The 17113-nt window shown below is 42.3% G+C and overlaps 2 protein-coding genes across 2 annotated transcripts in view; both read right to left on the bottom strand.

Moving 5' to 3' along the window:
• Positions 1–3719: 3719 nt before the first annotated feature.
• Positions 3720–6872, bottom strand: snip1 (Smad nuclear interacting protein). The gene is made up of 4 exons (XM_048260898.1): positions 6523–6872; positions 5994–6117; positions 5178–5794; positions 3720–4767 (listed from the first exon to the last, which is right to left on the bottom strand). Exons 1-4 carry the CDS (start codon positions 6678–6680, stop codon positions 4509–4511), a joined length of 1158 nt encoding a protein of 385 aa, XP_048116855.1. The 5' UTR covers positions 6681–6872; the 3' UTR covers positions 3720–4508.
• A 6303-nt stretch (positions 6873–13175) lies between these two features.
• rspo1 (R-spondin 1) overlaps positions 13176–17113 on the bottom strand; it is a 29474-nt gene continuing 25536 nt past the window's right edge. Inside the window, exons 6-7 of the mRNA XM_048261915.1 lie at positions 16580–16685; positions 13176–13380 (exon numbers count right to left, since the gene is read on the bottom strand). Coding sequence (XP_048117872.1) covers positions 13176–13380; positions 16580–16685 — 311 coding nt within the window. The remainder of the gene's footprint in view (positions 13381–16579; positions 16686–17113) is intronic.

Here is a 17113-nt window from a genome sequence, read left to right as displayed (position 1 = left end):
GACAAATCCACTTGAGGGGTGGGGCAGGGGGGCGCGATCGTAACACACAATGAACCTGTCATGAAGAGGCCAAAATTATTGACCTGTCACCCCCCAAGCCAAATGGATGCAACTGCATTTATACGCTAGGCGGCCTAGGCATGACGGGCCGCAAATAGGCTAAATATACTTAAAAAAAAAAAATCCGGAGGTCACCGACCCACATGCCCACATTTGCCCGGTTGTACAGATTACCAGTCCAAGCCTGCCCAGAAGTACGTCACATGAACTTCTGTGATTTTATTGGAATAAAGATTGAAGCTGCATTAACCGAAGAAACATCCTTTTTTCCTATGAACACCTTGTGTTTTTCTTACATAGGACTTAGGCCTACATCCAACAAAAAACATGTTACCTATTTGCATTGCAACTGTTCAAATGGATGCAATAATATAATTTGAATCATTATTCATTCTCTGTTCACAAATCTAAAAACAGTTTAACTGCCAAATACAAAACCAGATAACTCAATTTTGAGTAGATTATTAATCGTTTAATGATGTACGCTAAAGACCTAGCTATATGGTGAATGTCAGGTGATTGTCTGATTTCATTCCAATTTCACCATGGAGGATAACCTGGTTAACACCAGACCACTTCTCAAGTCTCGATTGCAGGTTTTTGTAGTTCTCCCAGAAGGATGTTCTAATGAAGAACCTATTGCAAACAGGTTTGTGTAGTTCTCCCAGGCTACATGGAGGATGTTCTGATGAAGAATCTATTGTCCCCATCATTACCACAGCCAATTCAGCCAAACTCAAATTGGACTATTGGAAAAAAAATAACTTCAAGATGATCAATCGCATTGTGGTTAAAAGTAATGAATACTTTATGCTCATATTTCAAATGTAGTGGAGTCAAAAGTACAGTAGGCCTAAGAAGACACAAAGGGGCTTACGGCGCTCAGGAGACTTCAGATAATTCCTTGCTCAGGTGCTCTTCTATGACGGGTGAAGTGAGAATCCAAAGAAAAAAGATTTTGCAGAGGCACTCTGAGGTTGAAAAAGTATAAAAAGCCTTTAATTTATCATGGCTAAAAGCACATGGGCCTATGCCCATGTCCATACTTCATAAAAAGGGGGAAAAGTTGCATTCCTCATTAAGCCCAGGGAAAGAGGTTGCCCTGAGTTTACTGATCCAAAAGGTTTCTCTTTGGAGAAGGGTCCTTAGATGGTCTCCACCTCTCACGGGTTTGGGGACAACCTCTATCACCATCATTTTGAGGGAGGAAGCAGAGGGATGACCTGCCTGCTGGTAATGGACCGCCATGGGGTAAGCAGGATTTCTTGTCCCTGCAACTCTGTCCTTCAGCCTTCTTTTCGTTCTGCCGACGTAGAAGCAGCCACACTCACACTCGAGTCTATAGACTACAAAGGCAGTGTTGGCTGAGAGAAAGTGGATTAGAACATTATGTTCAATATTCCAATATGTGGTTTAATGTTCTGCATTTCTCATTAGTGGGTCACTTTGATACTAAAAGTATGATTCTATGTAATGATTGTATGATATCTGTGTGTGACTGTGTTTAGAGATAAGCAGGAATATTATGACTTTGCAGTGTTTCACTGTTCTGCATGGCTGCGTCAGTAGCCATCTGCTCCGGATTGCCAGGCTGCCACTAATCAGGGTCTGATTCAGTGTAGTCCACGTGAGATGGGATGACCAACGCCATCTCCCATCAGCCTGGAAGGATACTTAAACCCTAACTATTTCCTTGTCTAGTTAGAGCAGCTGATGGATCTTTAGGTGAAGTCATGCTGTCTCTCCCTTGATGCGCATCATTGTAAATAAACTCTGTTCCTGATTTTTCATACTATTGGTCTGACTGGGTCTCTATTAAATCTATGGTATCAAAAATTACCATCATGGCAAAGGCATTAACAGTAAAGCTTGTACTGGAAAACACATCCACAAAAGTAGCGGTTTTTACTACATTACCGCAATGGTTGCAGTTCTCACATCTGTGATTCCCTTTCAGTTTACGTAGCCAATGTTTTTTCTTTTCAACTGTAAGGTGACTCTTCACTAATTTATCTCTTAATGTGGGTGCTCGTCTAAAACAAAATGAGGGAGGATCACGGATCTCTTTCAATGAGAAGCTTTGAAGTATGGCCCAATTGCTCTTTATTATGTTTTTAATTTTCAAAGCTGCCTTGCTGAATCTGGTGGAAAAATAAACTTGATGATTTCTCTTGGGTTTCCGTCTTTTTAAGAGTAGGTCACTCCTATTACATTGGTTGGCCCTCCTTTGGGCCTGTTGAACAACCTCTGTCTTGTATCCACTTTCCTCAAAACGTGTAGTCATTTCCACAGATTTAGATTGAAAGTCATCTTGTGTGTCACAGATCCTTTTAAGACGAAGGAATTGTCCATACGGGAATGTTATTTAACAGGTGTGGTGAATGAAAGCTGTCAGCTCTCAGGACAGTGTTGCGATCTGTGCTTTTTCTAAAGATAGATGAGTGCAAATCTCCATTTACCTCTTTACTAATTAATAAATCCAAAAATTAGATTTCTCTTTGGCTGTATTCTAATGTCATTCGTATGTTAGGATTATTGGAGTTTACATATTTTTGAAACTTCAGAGGGCTGGGTTCAGTACCTTTAAAATAACAAAAAAACAGTAGGCCTATTTGTCTTTCAAATGTATAGTGGAGTAAAAGTCACAAGTTTCAAAAAATATTAATACTTAAGTAAAGTACAGATCATAAAAAAATCATACTTAAGTACAGTAATCAAGTACTTAGTTACTGTCCACCCCTGATTATTTGCCAGTATGTCACCAGGCAAAGCCATTTTTTTTTGCTATTCATTCTCACTGCTGCTTTTCGCCTATAAGCAATCACAATTTATTTTATGTGGTTTGAGAACACATGAAGCAAAACTATTGACATTTAAAGGCACCCTTAACAGTTTTTTGACCTTAACATAACGTTTCCAAGATCATTTCGATGGCACATAACCTCATAACATGACAAACGTTTCCAGCTAAAATTGTTATTTAAAGAAGCTATGAAAATAGCCTTCCTTGGGCTACTATCCAGAGCTTAGGATAGATAGGATGCCAGAGGACTGCTTGACGTCTCTCAAGCACAGCATAGGAAATGTGATGGAAGCCTACGATAAATCCATTACCATTCCATACATGACCCATGGACAGCACCAACTGGAGCCTACCAGACAGAGGCCCAAAGCACGGATCCCGATTTTGCAAGAACTGTTTATTTATTGAATAAGGCGGTCATGCTGTGGTTTATTATTGTAACTGGAGCATTCTCGAACTCTTGATTTGCTGATACATCTTCTGTGTTACGGATATTTGTGATGAGTCTCTGCCTAACCTGCTTCAGCTATGCATCTTAAGGTAGGGTGCTCATAGTTGAAGGCCTTTTAGGTTTTAAATATTAGAATTTCATTTCTTACACAATTTGAAATATCAGTTTGCCTAAATAAACAAAGGATTCAAACTGCAAAGGAAGTATTCAGAATTTAATCTGGAAAAGTGAACGATCACAGAAACCCTGTAGCCTTTTTCTTGCTGATGTGTAGTGGATTACTCCTCTTCATATAATGTCGCTTTTTCATATAATGCTCATAGGTCTGTTTGGAAACCAACAATACCCAAACAGCTATTTGGTTTGGTCATTTCAAATATAAGAGAATTGTCCACTGAAACCAAACCGATTTTTTTACATGTTTATTTACAATACAAAACATCTAAAACTAACCAAAAATATATATGCCAAGATACTCTGGAGCTTACCAAAAAAAGTGTTTCTCATAATACATGAAAATAATCAATTTCTTTGTACGATGATACCAGTGATGAGGAGCATTGCCAGTGGAATCGGATACCACCTAAACTCAATGAAGATAACAAAGTACAGCGACTGTACTCCACACTCTGCTTACAAACAGGACAGAGGAGCTGAATAAAGGCCCACAAAACAGTTTTGGTTTCATTTTCTTCTATAATACCGTGTGACCCACTGCTTTTTGCTGGATTTAAAATAAAAAAAGTCCAGCACAAACTTTCAATACATCCAGTGCATTGACAGTAAATAGCCTGGACATGTACAACAGAGGTACAACATATAGGCTAGTAATAAGCCTAATCCTAAATACATGGCAATGTCTTGTGATAGAGCGCATGAAGCTGGCGTTAAGCACTTGTAGGAGTTGGCATGAGCTTGTAGAGGCAGTGGAGTGTGTAAACTGCACCACTGCACTCAGACTAACCACCTGAGATAAGAATGTCTTATACACTAGTTCCATGGACACTGGGGCCTGTCGGTATACAGACATGTTGTGGAGACATTTCCACTTTTTTTTTCCATTACAACATGAAAACAGTTCGAATAACCGTGTCTTCCTCGTCACCTGCTATTTTGTAGTCGGTGATCTCAACCAAAGAGGAGGTTTTTCATTGTGCCTCAAAGGGCAGTCTTTGTCGAGCTTGACCCCCTCCCCTACTCGTCTAGGCCTTCATCCTCGTCGTCCTCTTCCTGTTTGGTGTCCACCTCGCTGGTGTCGGAGGTCTCATGCAGCAGCACATACTCGCGGCTGCTGAAGCCGAACTTGAGCACGTCCTTCTCCTTCAGTTCGTAGTAGCGCTGGGCCTCAATGCGTTGGTTGTTCAGGTATGTGCCATTGCCTGAGCCCAGGTCGATGATGTAGGGCTTTACCCGACGCCCAGAGGTTCCGTCGGCCCGGGTGTGTTCCACCAGCCTAAACAGTGCCAGAACACAGTTTGTTAAGTGAAGTTTGTATCATTACAGGGAAGTTTGTATCATTTAGACAACAGAAACAGATCACATCATAAATCATTCAGTCTTGTCTAAAATAGGTTTCCACATGACTAAGATAACTTTACTTGTAACTGTATTTTTATTAGGTTATGGCCTAGGCTACTCATTACATTACAACCTAGTTACCACAGAAAGATGGGGCAGCGATGGCCACAGAAATCTTTTTGAAGAGATATCACAAACATAAATTAGACGTGAAAAGTCCTGAAGGAATATGATTAATTTGTATCCTGTTTGGACATGCAAAGAGAAACAAAGCCTCTAACACTGATAGACTGAAACACAGCTATATTTTTATGAGAAACATGCACATTTCATGGTAGTCCTCACCTATATTGGAAAACTGCATGCTGCTTGGAACAGGAGGGGTGGTCAATGGGGATATCGGCAATCTTCCTCTGCCGCCCCATAAGGTAGGCACTCTGCCTGTGGATGTACATAACTGGGAGCGGCTCATCATTCTTAAAGGGGTACAGGCGCCATCTCCTCTTAGGGATGCGGGCCTCAGGCGGCTCGTTGTATTTAATCACCACCCCTCTGAACGTGTTGGTATCTTCCACCAGGGCTCCTGACAGTTCAAAGTTGGGTTTCTCCTTGTCGGCGGCTGTGGCGTCATCATCCTCTTCCTGGTCAGGCCCACCAAAGGCTTGGTCTTCTTCGTTCCCAGCCTGCCTAGCGGCTCTCCTCTCCAGGCGCTGCTCGTCGTGGCGCTGCCTCTCAGCTGACTGCTGCTGGAAGGCGTGAATATCCCGCTCACGAGCATGTTCAACTCGTCCTCCTCTCCCTCCACCTCCCCTCCTATCTCTTTCCACGTCTCTGTCCCTCTCTCTCTCCCTTTCCCTCTCTCTCTGACGTGGGCGCTCTGCCTCTCTCTTCACCTGCCTGTCATCCACATCCTCCCATCGACTAGGACGCCTCCTCTCTTCATCGCCACGAACTTCACGTTCCTGATGGCCAAATAACACATAACAACAGATTACTCTCACAGCATGTGATTATGGACACAATATGTTTGGGGCTGTTTATTATTCTAATTAACTGCAACGTCCAATAAGCACATTAGATTCATGGGAAGTAGAGAATAGTAAGTGTATTGTTATAAGCCCGATAACACCGTGGCACACTAATAGTAGAATAACACGTCACCCGCTTAATTTTGATATCGGCATCCCGAGACGGACTACGACTTCTGCTTGGTGGAGACTTGTCGCGACCTCCTCTCGTCTTATCCCTTACTCCCGGTGAACGGTCCCTTCTCCTGCGCGGTGATCTAATAGAAAACAAGTTAATGTTCTCTGGTGACGTTAAGCGATGATCAGTAGTACAAATGCTATCGTCTTCACTAAACCCAGATTAAAAAATTGCAATAAGCTTTACAGACAAATCAACCTAACGTCACTGCTAAGTTACTGGTATATGAAGGTTATGAAATACAGAAAAGTACTCAACGTTAGAAGCTAGCTTATTGGATAACGTCAGTCCATAATTACGCCAGTTAGCGAGCATGAGGCAAACAAATCAATCCAGTTTACGAATCATTGTAGGCTAGCAGCTATGGCATTATGATGGCTTCGTGTATCTGTACAAGATTAACATGAACATACAACACCAACTACCAAACGTTTGTATCTGTGTTTTGATTAAGTTAGCTAACGATAGCAAGCTAGCTACCCACCTGCTGCCTCGTCTCCTCGGGGGACTTGAGCCGTTAGATCCAGAACTTGATCGGCGTGATCTCTGAGCCCGAACTGGACTGAGTTTTTCTTCTTTAATTTTTATCTTTGCGTCACGTATGGGAGATTCAGGCCGCTTATGTCGTTTTCTGCTTTCCATTCCGAGCACCTGGGATAACAAACTTACTTACTTCCTAAATTGGAGAATTACCTTCATATCACACAACCACCGATAGAAGCTAAATTCACGTTGCTAATGCTGATGCTTAGCCAACTTCCGCTTCCGGTGGCCTGTTGTAAATAGTTCCGCAGTAGATACAAGGCTAAAAGTTCCGACATAGCTCATCGTCTTAATACAATTATTCGTTGAATTGATTTCCAAATATGACACAAAATGTAACAACATAAGTTTGATAAAGTTGTTTGTTTTGATGTATTTGTACATTTCACTACAACTACGTAGGCCCACTACTTCATTGCATAGTCCTAGTATTTAATAGACCTCTCCAGAATAAGTCCCGCCTCCTAACTTCCGTATCCATCCAACTTCCTGGCGTCGATTGTCTATGGGAAATAACATGGCGTTTTGAAAGATCGTACCTGTCAAACTCTGTAGGTGACAAAGTAGAAAAAGCTGCTGGGCAGATTGGCCTACACACTTCTGCCATAGATGGCAGAAGTGTGTAGGCCAATCTGCCCACCAGTGGAAACTAGATGGCAGAAGTGTGTAGGCCAATCTGCCCACCAGCTTTTTCTACTTCGCTACCTACAGATGTTTTACCGGTATGATATTTCGAAACGCCATGTTATTTCCCATAGACAATCGACGCCAGGAAGTTGGATGGATACAGAAGTTACGGAGGCGGGACTTATTCTGGAGAGGTCTATTGTGATTGTAACCTCGGGATCACTGGATACATTTCCGAGAATGAAATAAAACGTTGATTGAAAACCAAATCACGTTTTTTAAGTTTTTTATACACGACTTTACACAAGTCTTGGTGTCCACATTACTGAAGACTTAACATGGACTGTTAACACTCAATATGTTCTGAAGAAGTCCAGACAACGACTCTACTTCAGCCGTCAGCTAAAGGAAATTCAAAGTTTCTACATCCATCATGAAGGCCTTCTACACTTCAGCGGTTGAGAGTGTTCTAACTGATAGCATCATCACCTGGTATGGGAACTCCACAGTTAGAGATTGTAGTACTCTGCAGAGAGTGGTGCGCTCAGCTGAACGTACTATAAGAACTCAACTCCCTGCGCTACAAGATATCTATTCCAGAAGAGTACTCCTAAGAGCCCAAAAGATTCTGAAGGACTTTTCTCATCCTAACAATGGATTATTCCTACCGCTGAAATCAAGAAGACGCCTATGTAGTCACAAAGCCAGAACTGAGAGGAGAAGTTTTTATCCCCAGGCCATCCGAACTCTGAACTCACACTATACTGACTTTGCACACATTCACTCCTCAGCACTCTCAAACATTTCCCAACTCTGAATTCACACTGAATTTGCACTCATTCACTCCTCAGCACTCATGACCCCACACACACACACACCTACATGACTTTTAGCACTTTTATATCCCTCTCCCTATGCTACAGACCTTTTATTTATTTTCTTATTTCATCACACGTCAAAACACACACACACACACATCTGACTTTCTCCAACTTTTGCACATCTCCATAGAACTTTTTATTTATTATTTTTGATTTCTCCTCCATCTATCTACCCATGTCCTTGATTGCCTAGCCTTTCTGCCCCACCCCCATCCCCATCCCCAACACACACACACACAAAACACACACACTTACATCATCACTGTCATCACCTCACATACATACAGCACACTGCTTGCTACAGTAAGCCTCCTCTACATACTTGCTGCACACTGCCCCCCTCCCTACATACACAGCACATTGTCTTCAGGATCTTCTCCAACACACATCCTCTACATACTTACAGCACACTGCTCCCACCTACCCACACACACACTACACACACACACACACACAGTCACTGCTCCACTCCCCTCCCGCCCACACACACATCTTCACTGTCATCACTCACATACATCATACATACAGTACTCTGCTTGTAATAGTAAGTCCCTTCATCATACTTGCAGTACACTGCCCCCCCCCCTACACAGCACATTATTTCCTGAGGAAGCTTCTCCAACACACATATTGCACACTGCCCTCTCCCCACATACACAGCGCACTATCCCATCTCCCCTGTCATCCCCCCAACACACACACCAAGACCCTGGCAGTTGGGTTAGCCCCTTGAGCCGTGGATCTGCCCAAGGTTTCTTCCTTGGTAAGGGAGTTTTTCCTTGCCCCTGTTGCTCTTGGGTGCTCCTTGTTGGTGCCCCCCCCCCAATCCCAATCCTCCCCCACCTTTCTTATGCAGCCCTTGCCACTTAATCTACTAAACCCCTGTTCTACTGCACTTTTTACCCCCCCCCCCCCATAAATGCACAAATAGGCTGACACCAGACATAATTTCACTGCATTTCTTACTTCCAGTAACTATATGCATGTGACAATAAACTTCCTTGTATCCTTGTATCCTTGTATAAGGAGGCTGGATTTGTTTCTGTAGACATTAAAATATATTGTCAAAATTTGTTTACATGCTATATATGGTTATTAAATGCAAATTTCTCACACTCTTATCCTTATTTCTAGCTAAACAGCATAATTTAATTGAGTCTAGTTTGTAGCATTAGGCATTACTGTAATATACTAGCCTGGGTGAATCCAGACTAACCTGTTAGCAAATTTGAATGGGCTCTGCAGGTCAGTCTGGAAAAGATGAAATGCCCGCACTCTGCTAAAACATATATTTATTGTGTTGCAACGTTTCGACCCGGCTGGGTCTTCCTCAGGCAAGGAAGGAACAGGTGGGGATGTGTACACTTCCACAACTACTCAGTCTGGAAAAGATCCCATTAACATCCATGTTCCAAATCACCAAAACGGGAATGTGTTATTATGACCGCTGAGAAATCAAGCGGCGGTCATATAGGTTTAGTAAGCATTTTTTATTTTTCTTAATTTTCAATAATTCTGTGTCAATGATTCCCAGGACACTGAAAGACCGGGTTGCACGAAACTTGATGGGCATGTAGCCCCACAAGGATAACATGGAACCACTGTTTTACGTGTTGATCTGATCTGTAAGTTATAACCCTTCAAAGCTGTATCAGTCATTGAAACAGTTTTTTTTTTTTATTATTACAGTAAATATGTCATTATGTATATATAGTGTATAAATATATAGTAAATATATTTCCTTGAATTTCCCCTAGGGATCAATAAAGTATCTATCTATCTATCTATCTATCTATCTATCTATCTATCTATCTATCTATCTATCTATCAGGAGGTGTCTGTTACATTAACACATGCACATCTCATTTCTTAATTAAGCAATAAATAGTGGAATAAGACTCATAATAGAAATGACATAGTGATTAATGGATTCTGACTTTGTCTGTAAATAGCCTATAGGCCTATGTTATATTGCATATGGCTTAAAGCAGTGGTTCTTAAACTTTTTGTCTGGCGACCCTCCCAAAAAAACATTGGCCAAGTTTCGCGACCCCTTTCTCTCTAACCGGCAACAAGGCAGCAAATGTGTTATTTCTAGGCTACAGTATGAGCTAATCATTCCAAGAGGCGCAGGTAAATATTTGCATAAACAAAGCATCCACTTCTACGGAAGCACTGAGAGTTGTAAGCCTACATTTATGGTTACTGAACATTCCAGTTCTTAAGCATGCTTGTTTAAAAACCTTTTGTGACCAACCCAATATTTTTGCTGTCCCCCAGTTTAAGAACCACTGGCTTAATGTGGGCTTGTAGCCTAAGTGACTCCTATAAGATTCATAACTGGCGTTTTCAGCTTTCATAAATTTCATAAGTTACAGATTTGTTTTTAGATCAAGTAGAATAAAGTATCTCAATATCAGAATTAATTTTTTTTAGTTTAGGTAGCCTACAGATGCTCATGACTGATTCTAGTAGGCCAACAGTGTTTGTTGAGCCTTGGATTAAGAGATGAAATTTGATCAGGGGCTACCATAACCAAAGATCCTGCCGGGCTATGCAGAGTAAGTGCATTGTTGAATGAGCAGCCACCTTTTTCTTTGATGAAACCACCACTAGGTGTCCTCAGTTGCATGAATAAAATCCATTCACTCACGACTTGGCTTCTACAGTGGCTCAGCGCTACATTTCATATGAACTCATTTGATATGAAGGGTTAATTCAGTTCTGGTCTCTCTGTGGTTTATGTTTATAAATATACATACTAACATAGTAACTAAATCAATGACAAATGATATTGCATCATAAAGATTCCAAAATAAGATTGGTTGAGGAATTGGTGTTATGAACAAAAATCTTTAACAACTTGTCGGATGAAGCATTATTAGTATATAGATGCACAAGAACAATGTTTAAACTATCTCAAAGAGGTAAGTTTAGAGATTAGAGCAGTCAAACCCATCAATGTGTTACTGTCAGCATATCACCTCTGACAACTTACGCAACCCTCTCCCAGTATTAAGTATCAGCAGAGTGATGCCTTTCCCCATTACAGAGAAAGCCTCATATCACCTTTTAACAACAGACCTACTGGGAAACTACTGACTTCAAACTGAAGAGTGCTCTCTGCGTTACGGCTCCTCACATCCAGAACACGACTGTTGGAGGCCCTTCAGAGAGAAGCTGACAATCCGGTGAGGATGGCCAGCGTTCTGACGCCCACCCATCCCCCGCACCCTACAGATAACCTCCACACTGGCCAAGCTCACCCGGCGTGCCCCGCTCACAGTCAGGCCCAGTTCAAAGAGATCAAAACATGGCACGGGGCTTGTCCTGTTGGAAGCCTCCAGCTCTGCGCTCCTCTCTCTTTCTCTCTCTCTCTTTCTCTCTCTCTCTCTCTCTCTCCCACAATCAGTTGTTCTCCTCTGCTGCTACTCCTGCGAGCCGACCCAGCGAGGCCTGGATCGGGCCCAGTGCTCAGTTCCAGACATGGATGTGTGTGTGTGTGTGTGTGTGTGTGTGTGAGCATGTGTGTGCGTGTGTGTGTGAGTGTTTGTGAGAGAGTGTCTGAGTGTCAGAGTATGTTCCTGTAGGTATGTGTGTGTGCACTCCCACATACAGACCCCCCCACACACACACACACACACACAATACTGGATGTCACGGCCCGCTTGCCGTGCATGCACTTAGCCCTCGTAACAAACGCAATGAGCGGCTGCACTGCGCTGCTTGCCATGCGATACATAGGTCACCGCACTTCAAAAGAGTGCGTGGCTGGCCAGTGTGTGTGTGGTACAGACTGGGGGATATAAATTCAGCATTAACAAAACCGCCTAATGGCTGTAGCCCTGGAGATGAATGGCCTAATGATGGGGGTTCATCATGTGCGATGGTTTCACAACTGGCCGCCAAACTTGTCTGCCATGGAAAACCATATCCCCACAATTACTCATCATCGGCACCCAGATCAAACGCTGACAAGCGGTGTTATTTGTAGTGCTTGCTTGAGAGAAGTCATAATTTTGTGTGCATACTCATGGTACCCATGTGAATGTGTTTCGAAATGGAAATAATGAGCTATTTTGTCTGGCCTGGGTTCGCCTGGCCTCCTAATTCTTGCAGATAAGAAAACACAGGGAAAATATGACTTCATGCGTTAGTGCAGCTCATCCTCTTAGCACTCACATTAGGTGTAAAAGAAAACATCAAGTCAGGAAATCACTTTGCCCATTACTATGGGCTACTGACTGCCTCTTAAAGGTGGACTTCAACAGTTTATAACACCCCTATCATCTTATCTCTCTTCCTCCAAAGTATGCATTCAAAGGTTGTCATGAAAAATCTTCTTTCATGAAAACAATCTTTCTCAATTCAATAATTGGGGTCTATCTGGCCCGGGCAGCCTCTCTACAAACAGCTCACCTGCTCCTGGCTGATTAACTAGCTTGTTTGCGTCTTTATGAAGAATTGTAAGGATTGGTTCAGGACCCTTATGAGGTCATGAAGAATTGCAGTTTGAATTCACATACTGAGGCTGTGATCGGTCAATCGTAGATACAAAGCAACTGCTTATTTCTATCATGATACACCTTGTAAAACATAGCTGACATCATACGGACATGTTAACAAGGTTAAAAACTTTATTTTCACTAAAGGGCATATTTAAATGAGTCATTTATAGTGGTTAGCAGAGGTTAGGTCAGTATGTTCGTGTGTTTGTGAGTGTGTGTGGTTACGTGTGCTGAAGTATATTTTCAAATTGCTGATAATGGGCTGCCGTGACTGGGCTTTTGACATCCACAAATGCACATTTCCAGGGCATCATAGACCACAGACTAGCCCATGTGGCCTGTCGCCACTGCACTACATGTGCAAAAAAATAAGTAAATAAATAAAAATTGTGGATGCTTCCTTGCTTGCAGTGTTTGTTTTGGCCCCCGTTTTCGCCTTTCTCTCAGATTGGAGCCTATTGTAGAGGCCCTGCCACTGAGAGAAGGGGAACATGGGAAAGGAGGATCGGCACGGTCGGTCTCGGGGGGAATCCTCGGGTTCAGCTGAGGAGAGCTGGAAGCCTGTGCGTCGCTCTCGGTTAGACTCTCTGCGAAGGGCAGAGGCTCGGAATTGGTAATAACACACTGAGCACTAATGTGTGCCGCTTTAGCTCTGTGGGCTTGCCCGAGACTCTGGTGGCCTTGAATGCCCCCGACTTCTGCTGGGCCGATGATGCAACAGCGTAAGCCAGGGACATCTGGTCCATGTTTACATGGGGGACGGGCACGAGCAAACTCACTGTGCTGAGCGTGACAGTGCAGGGACGTCATCACTCAAGAGCTGAAAGGGATCATGGGTGAATATAGAACAGGGTGCAGTTTTGAGAGTTGGAGGTTGAGGTGGTGAACTGACCATCACTTTGACTGAGAGTCAGGTGAATCTCTCTCTGGGGAAGGCCCACAAATGGACATATACATGTCCTTAAACCAGTAGGTCCGGGATGTGGAACAAAAACACTTAAAGGATCTTTAATTTCTCAAGATTTTACATTGTCATTTCCACAACACACAAACTCAGATTAGTTTAAGGTACTCTGGTGTTTAAGATCTATTTAGTACACAATTACATTTTGATAAAGGGAAAATCTAAATGTCATGAGGATTCATTTCCGGTGTAAAAATCCGGTGTAAAATTCGAACGTTCGTTGGGGAGCTCGAACGTTCGTTGGGGAGCAAAAAACGCTAATGCTAAGCATATCCAAAATCCTTTTTACACTGGATTTCCCCTTTAAGTGAAGCAGGCTACATCCATAAGATTTACAACAGACATGTAGGTCAATCAGATAGTGCTGTTTTACCCTGACATCTGTTGTCCAAAACCATGGAGGTAGCTATGACCCTTATCAGGTAAGCGTGTGGTTATTAATGGGATGCAGTTTGTGAAGCTGGCTCTAGTGGTGTTGCCAAAGAAAGGTCACTAACAAAATGCTGAAATGACTTTTATGAAACGCTTCATTTATGATGAACTCATTAGTGAAAATGTACAGTAGACTACAATTGCTTGGTCAGTGTAACATACAGTACTACTTGTACTCACTTATACTCTGTGCATTTGGTGGTTGTGTGTGTGTGTGTGTGTGAGGGAGAGAATGTCTACACTCTGCATTCATCTCTTTTATGTGAGTGCATGTGTGTGTGTGTGTGTGTGTGTGTGTGAGAGAGAGAGAGAGAGAGAGAGAGAGAGAGACAGAGTCCTCTCTTATGTGAGCTCAAAAAATGGCTGAATCACATGAACATCCCTAATCTAAAATCTCATAACTCTCAAATTTACTGACATTAAAAACCATTTGGCAGATCTGGGCCAACTGAGCATATCATATCTCATCCCAACGCTCGCCCCTGATCTCAAAGTGACATATTCAAACTCATATGCAGTTGTACTAGTGAAAACATGCGAATAAGACACAAGATATGCTCCATGTAATGATTTTCTTTTTTAATGTAGACACACACAAGTAAGGCATCAGGATGAAAAAAAAGTCAAGACAGGGCACTTAAAACAGTTATGGTTCAAATGACTTGCTAATAACATTTGTATTGAACTATATGTCACCCTTAGAGAGAATGTGGCCTGGTGTCGTGTAGATCCAGCCCAAGGGCACCTACTTTCAGGGAGGATAACCCTTCAGTCATAATAAAATATCATAATATACTGTACTGTTACAGCATATTATCAGTCAATATAATCATAGCTTTCTTCCAAAACTGAAGCTAACACACTGTACTCAGTGTGACGACCCATATTCTGAGTGTAGCCATTGCAGTTTTCCACTGAAATAAAGTACTTTTTAATGTGTGCGCACGGCTACCAGACCGAGGGAAAATTACGAGAGTGCTGATAGTGGCTCAAAAGCCTAAGTCAAACTTCAGATTGTCTCACCATACCATAACACTGTGAAAAAAGGTTAATTCCATACAGCAATCTGAATACATTGCAAACATGGAGGCACTGTGCAATATAAATTCTTGCTATCTGACCCTGTAGCAAAACATAAATGTGTAAGTATTGAAGAGCTGTATGAACATGGTATACATATAACCAGATGATTAGGAATAATGAGGCTGTTAATATATAAGTGTGCTGATATATTTCAACCATTTGTTTTCTCTTAGCAGGAGTTGATACAAACATAAACATCTGTAAACACACAGAAAAAGGATACAGTCATGTATTGACATGCAAACCACTGTCCTCCTCTCTCATCTCACTCTCATGCACACACACAAGCACACGCACACGCACGCACACGCACACACACAACACATACAAATTATCTTATCCATAATGCATATTTTGTAAACAAACACAATCCCTCTACATTTTAAATCTCATTCTCCCCCCCACACACACACACAATCTCTATTTTATTTTTACTCTTTCATCTTCATTCTTATTGCTCAATTATTGTGCATTACAATTTATTTTCCTTCTCATCAAAATAGCATTTATAAAGGAACTAGCCAAGTTACTTATGAGTGTTGAGTGAGGTCTTGGGAAGAGTATTTGGATAATAAAGAGTATATTGGTTTACTCTATCTCTCATGTCATTGTTTTTTGGATCCTTTCCTTACCAAAAAAAGTCAAACATCTTTTGGTATTTGTTTTTGAACAAGCCACACATTAGTTCCAGTGCCTTTCTGTTGTTCCAACATAAAGTAGAAATTAAACAATAAAGCGCATTAATACTGTCCATTTCCTGCTCCGTCGACTTAAAACAAATACCTACAAACTTGTTATCTGCCTTGGACAAGCCATTATTAGAACAGTTACCATAATAACAAAGCAAACTGCTTTCAGACACTCTTATTTAAGAGTGTTTTGTATTTTTGAATTTCTCATCTCCACAGTTATAGGGCATAAGAGTGTAGTCCTTTGATCGATTAAAAAAAAAACACTTGACTGTTTTCTTTTTCTTATGCTCGCCCACTGTGTTTTGTAAGGAACCACCTCCTGCTGGGCAGGTTCTCAGTGAGACCAGCCACCATCAGCTTTGTGACTCACAGTACTTCCATCTATCCAACGAAGCCAATCTTTTTCATGTGTTGTTTTTGCTCCTCTCAAATGTCTTGTCCTTCTTCAATACAAAGCAAAAAGAGTTCATTTTTTGTATTTCAACAGTCCTCCAGTTCTCTCATGAGCATTTTCTGAGAATGCATAGCAGCAAGGATCTTCTCCTCATTCAGTTGGACACTGTTGTCATTTTTGTCTTGTGTTTGTTTGTTTGTGTGTTTGTTTTGCATCTGGGTTTTTGCGGTGGGCGGAGGTGTGGGTGGGGGGGGGGGGGGTCCATCCTCCTATCCAATGCTCCCACCTCAGAGCCGGGAGGGGACTAGGTGACGGTGCTCGCTGTTAGGATGGGTGTGGGAACAGTGGTGGCACGAAGTTTCTTTTTCTTTCCACCTCCTCCTCCTGCTCCCCCCCCCCCCTCCTCCTCCCCCACCTCCTCCTCCTCCTCCTCCTGTTCCTTTATTGCCACGGTTCTTGCTGCCCGTGCCTTTATCACGGTTCCTCGGGCCATCTTGTTTGTCTTTTTTCCCCCTGCCTCCTCCTGTAGGAAGAGAAGAGAAGAGAAGAGAAGAGAAGAGAAGAGAAGACCAAAAGAAAAATTATGATCAGATTCTCTGGACACGTGTTAACAGCACAGACTGTATACACAGCTCTGATTGGCCAGAATTGATGACTGCCATAGAACCTCAGCACCCTCCCCAGCATGACTGTTCCGAGCCACACAAACATTTGGGTCTGGGATCCTTATGCACAGGTTGAAGACTAACTAGTGCCACTCACCGATGTGTGTGACCTGAGCAATGCACCGGCATTGTAAAGAATAAACTCTAGCCCAAGGTTCTCCTGTGTTTATGTTGTCATTTGCACCTAATTACCCTTCCCCTCTTTTCATTTTCTCTCTATCCCCCTCTCTTTTCCTACTTCTCTCTGTCCTTCCCTCTATCTGTCTGTTGCATCTATAAATGCCTC

Source organism: Alosa alosa, chromosome 13 (genome assembly GCF_017589495.1).
Source record: "Alosa alosa isolate M-15738 ecotype Scorff River chromosome 13, AALO_Geno_1.1, whole genome shotgun sequence".
Classification (NCBI taxonomy): domain Eukaryota; kingdom Metazoa; phylum Chordata; class Actinopteri; order Clupeiformes; family Clupeidae; genus Alosa; species Alosa alosa.
This window is presented reverse-complemented; position numbering and strand designations above follow the sequence as displayed.

Coding starts and splice junctions, on each gene's coding strand:
- snip1 (XM_048260898.1), bottom strand. CDS start 6,680: ATGGAAAGCAGAAAACGACATAAGCGGCCTGAATCTCCCATACGTGAC. Junction 6,118..6,522: donor CCGAGGAGACGAGGCAGCAG/GTGGGTAGCTAG, acceptor GTTTTCTATTAG/ATCACCGCGCAGGAGAAGGG. Junction 4,768..5,177: donor CATGCAGTTTTCCAATATAG/GTGAGGACTACC, acceptor GGCACTGTTTAG/GCTGGTGGAACACACCCGGG.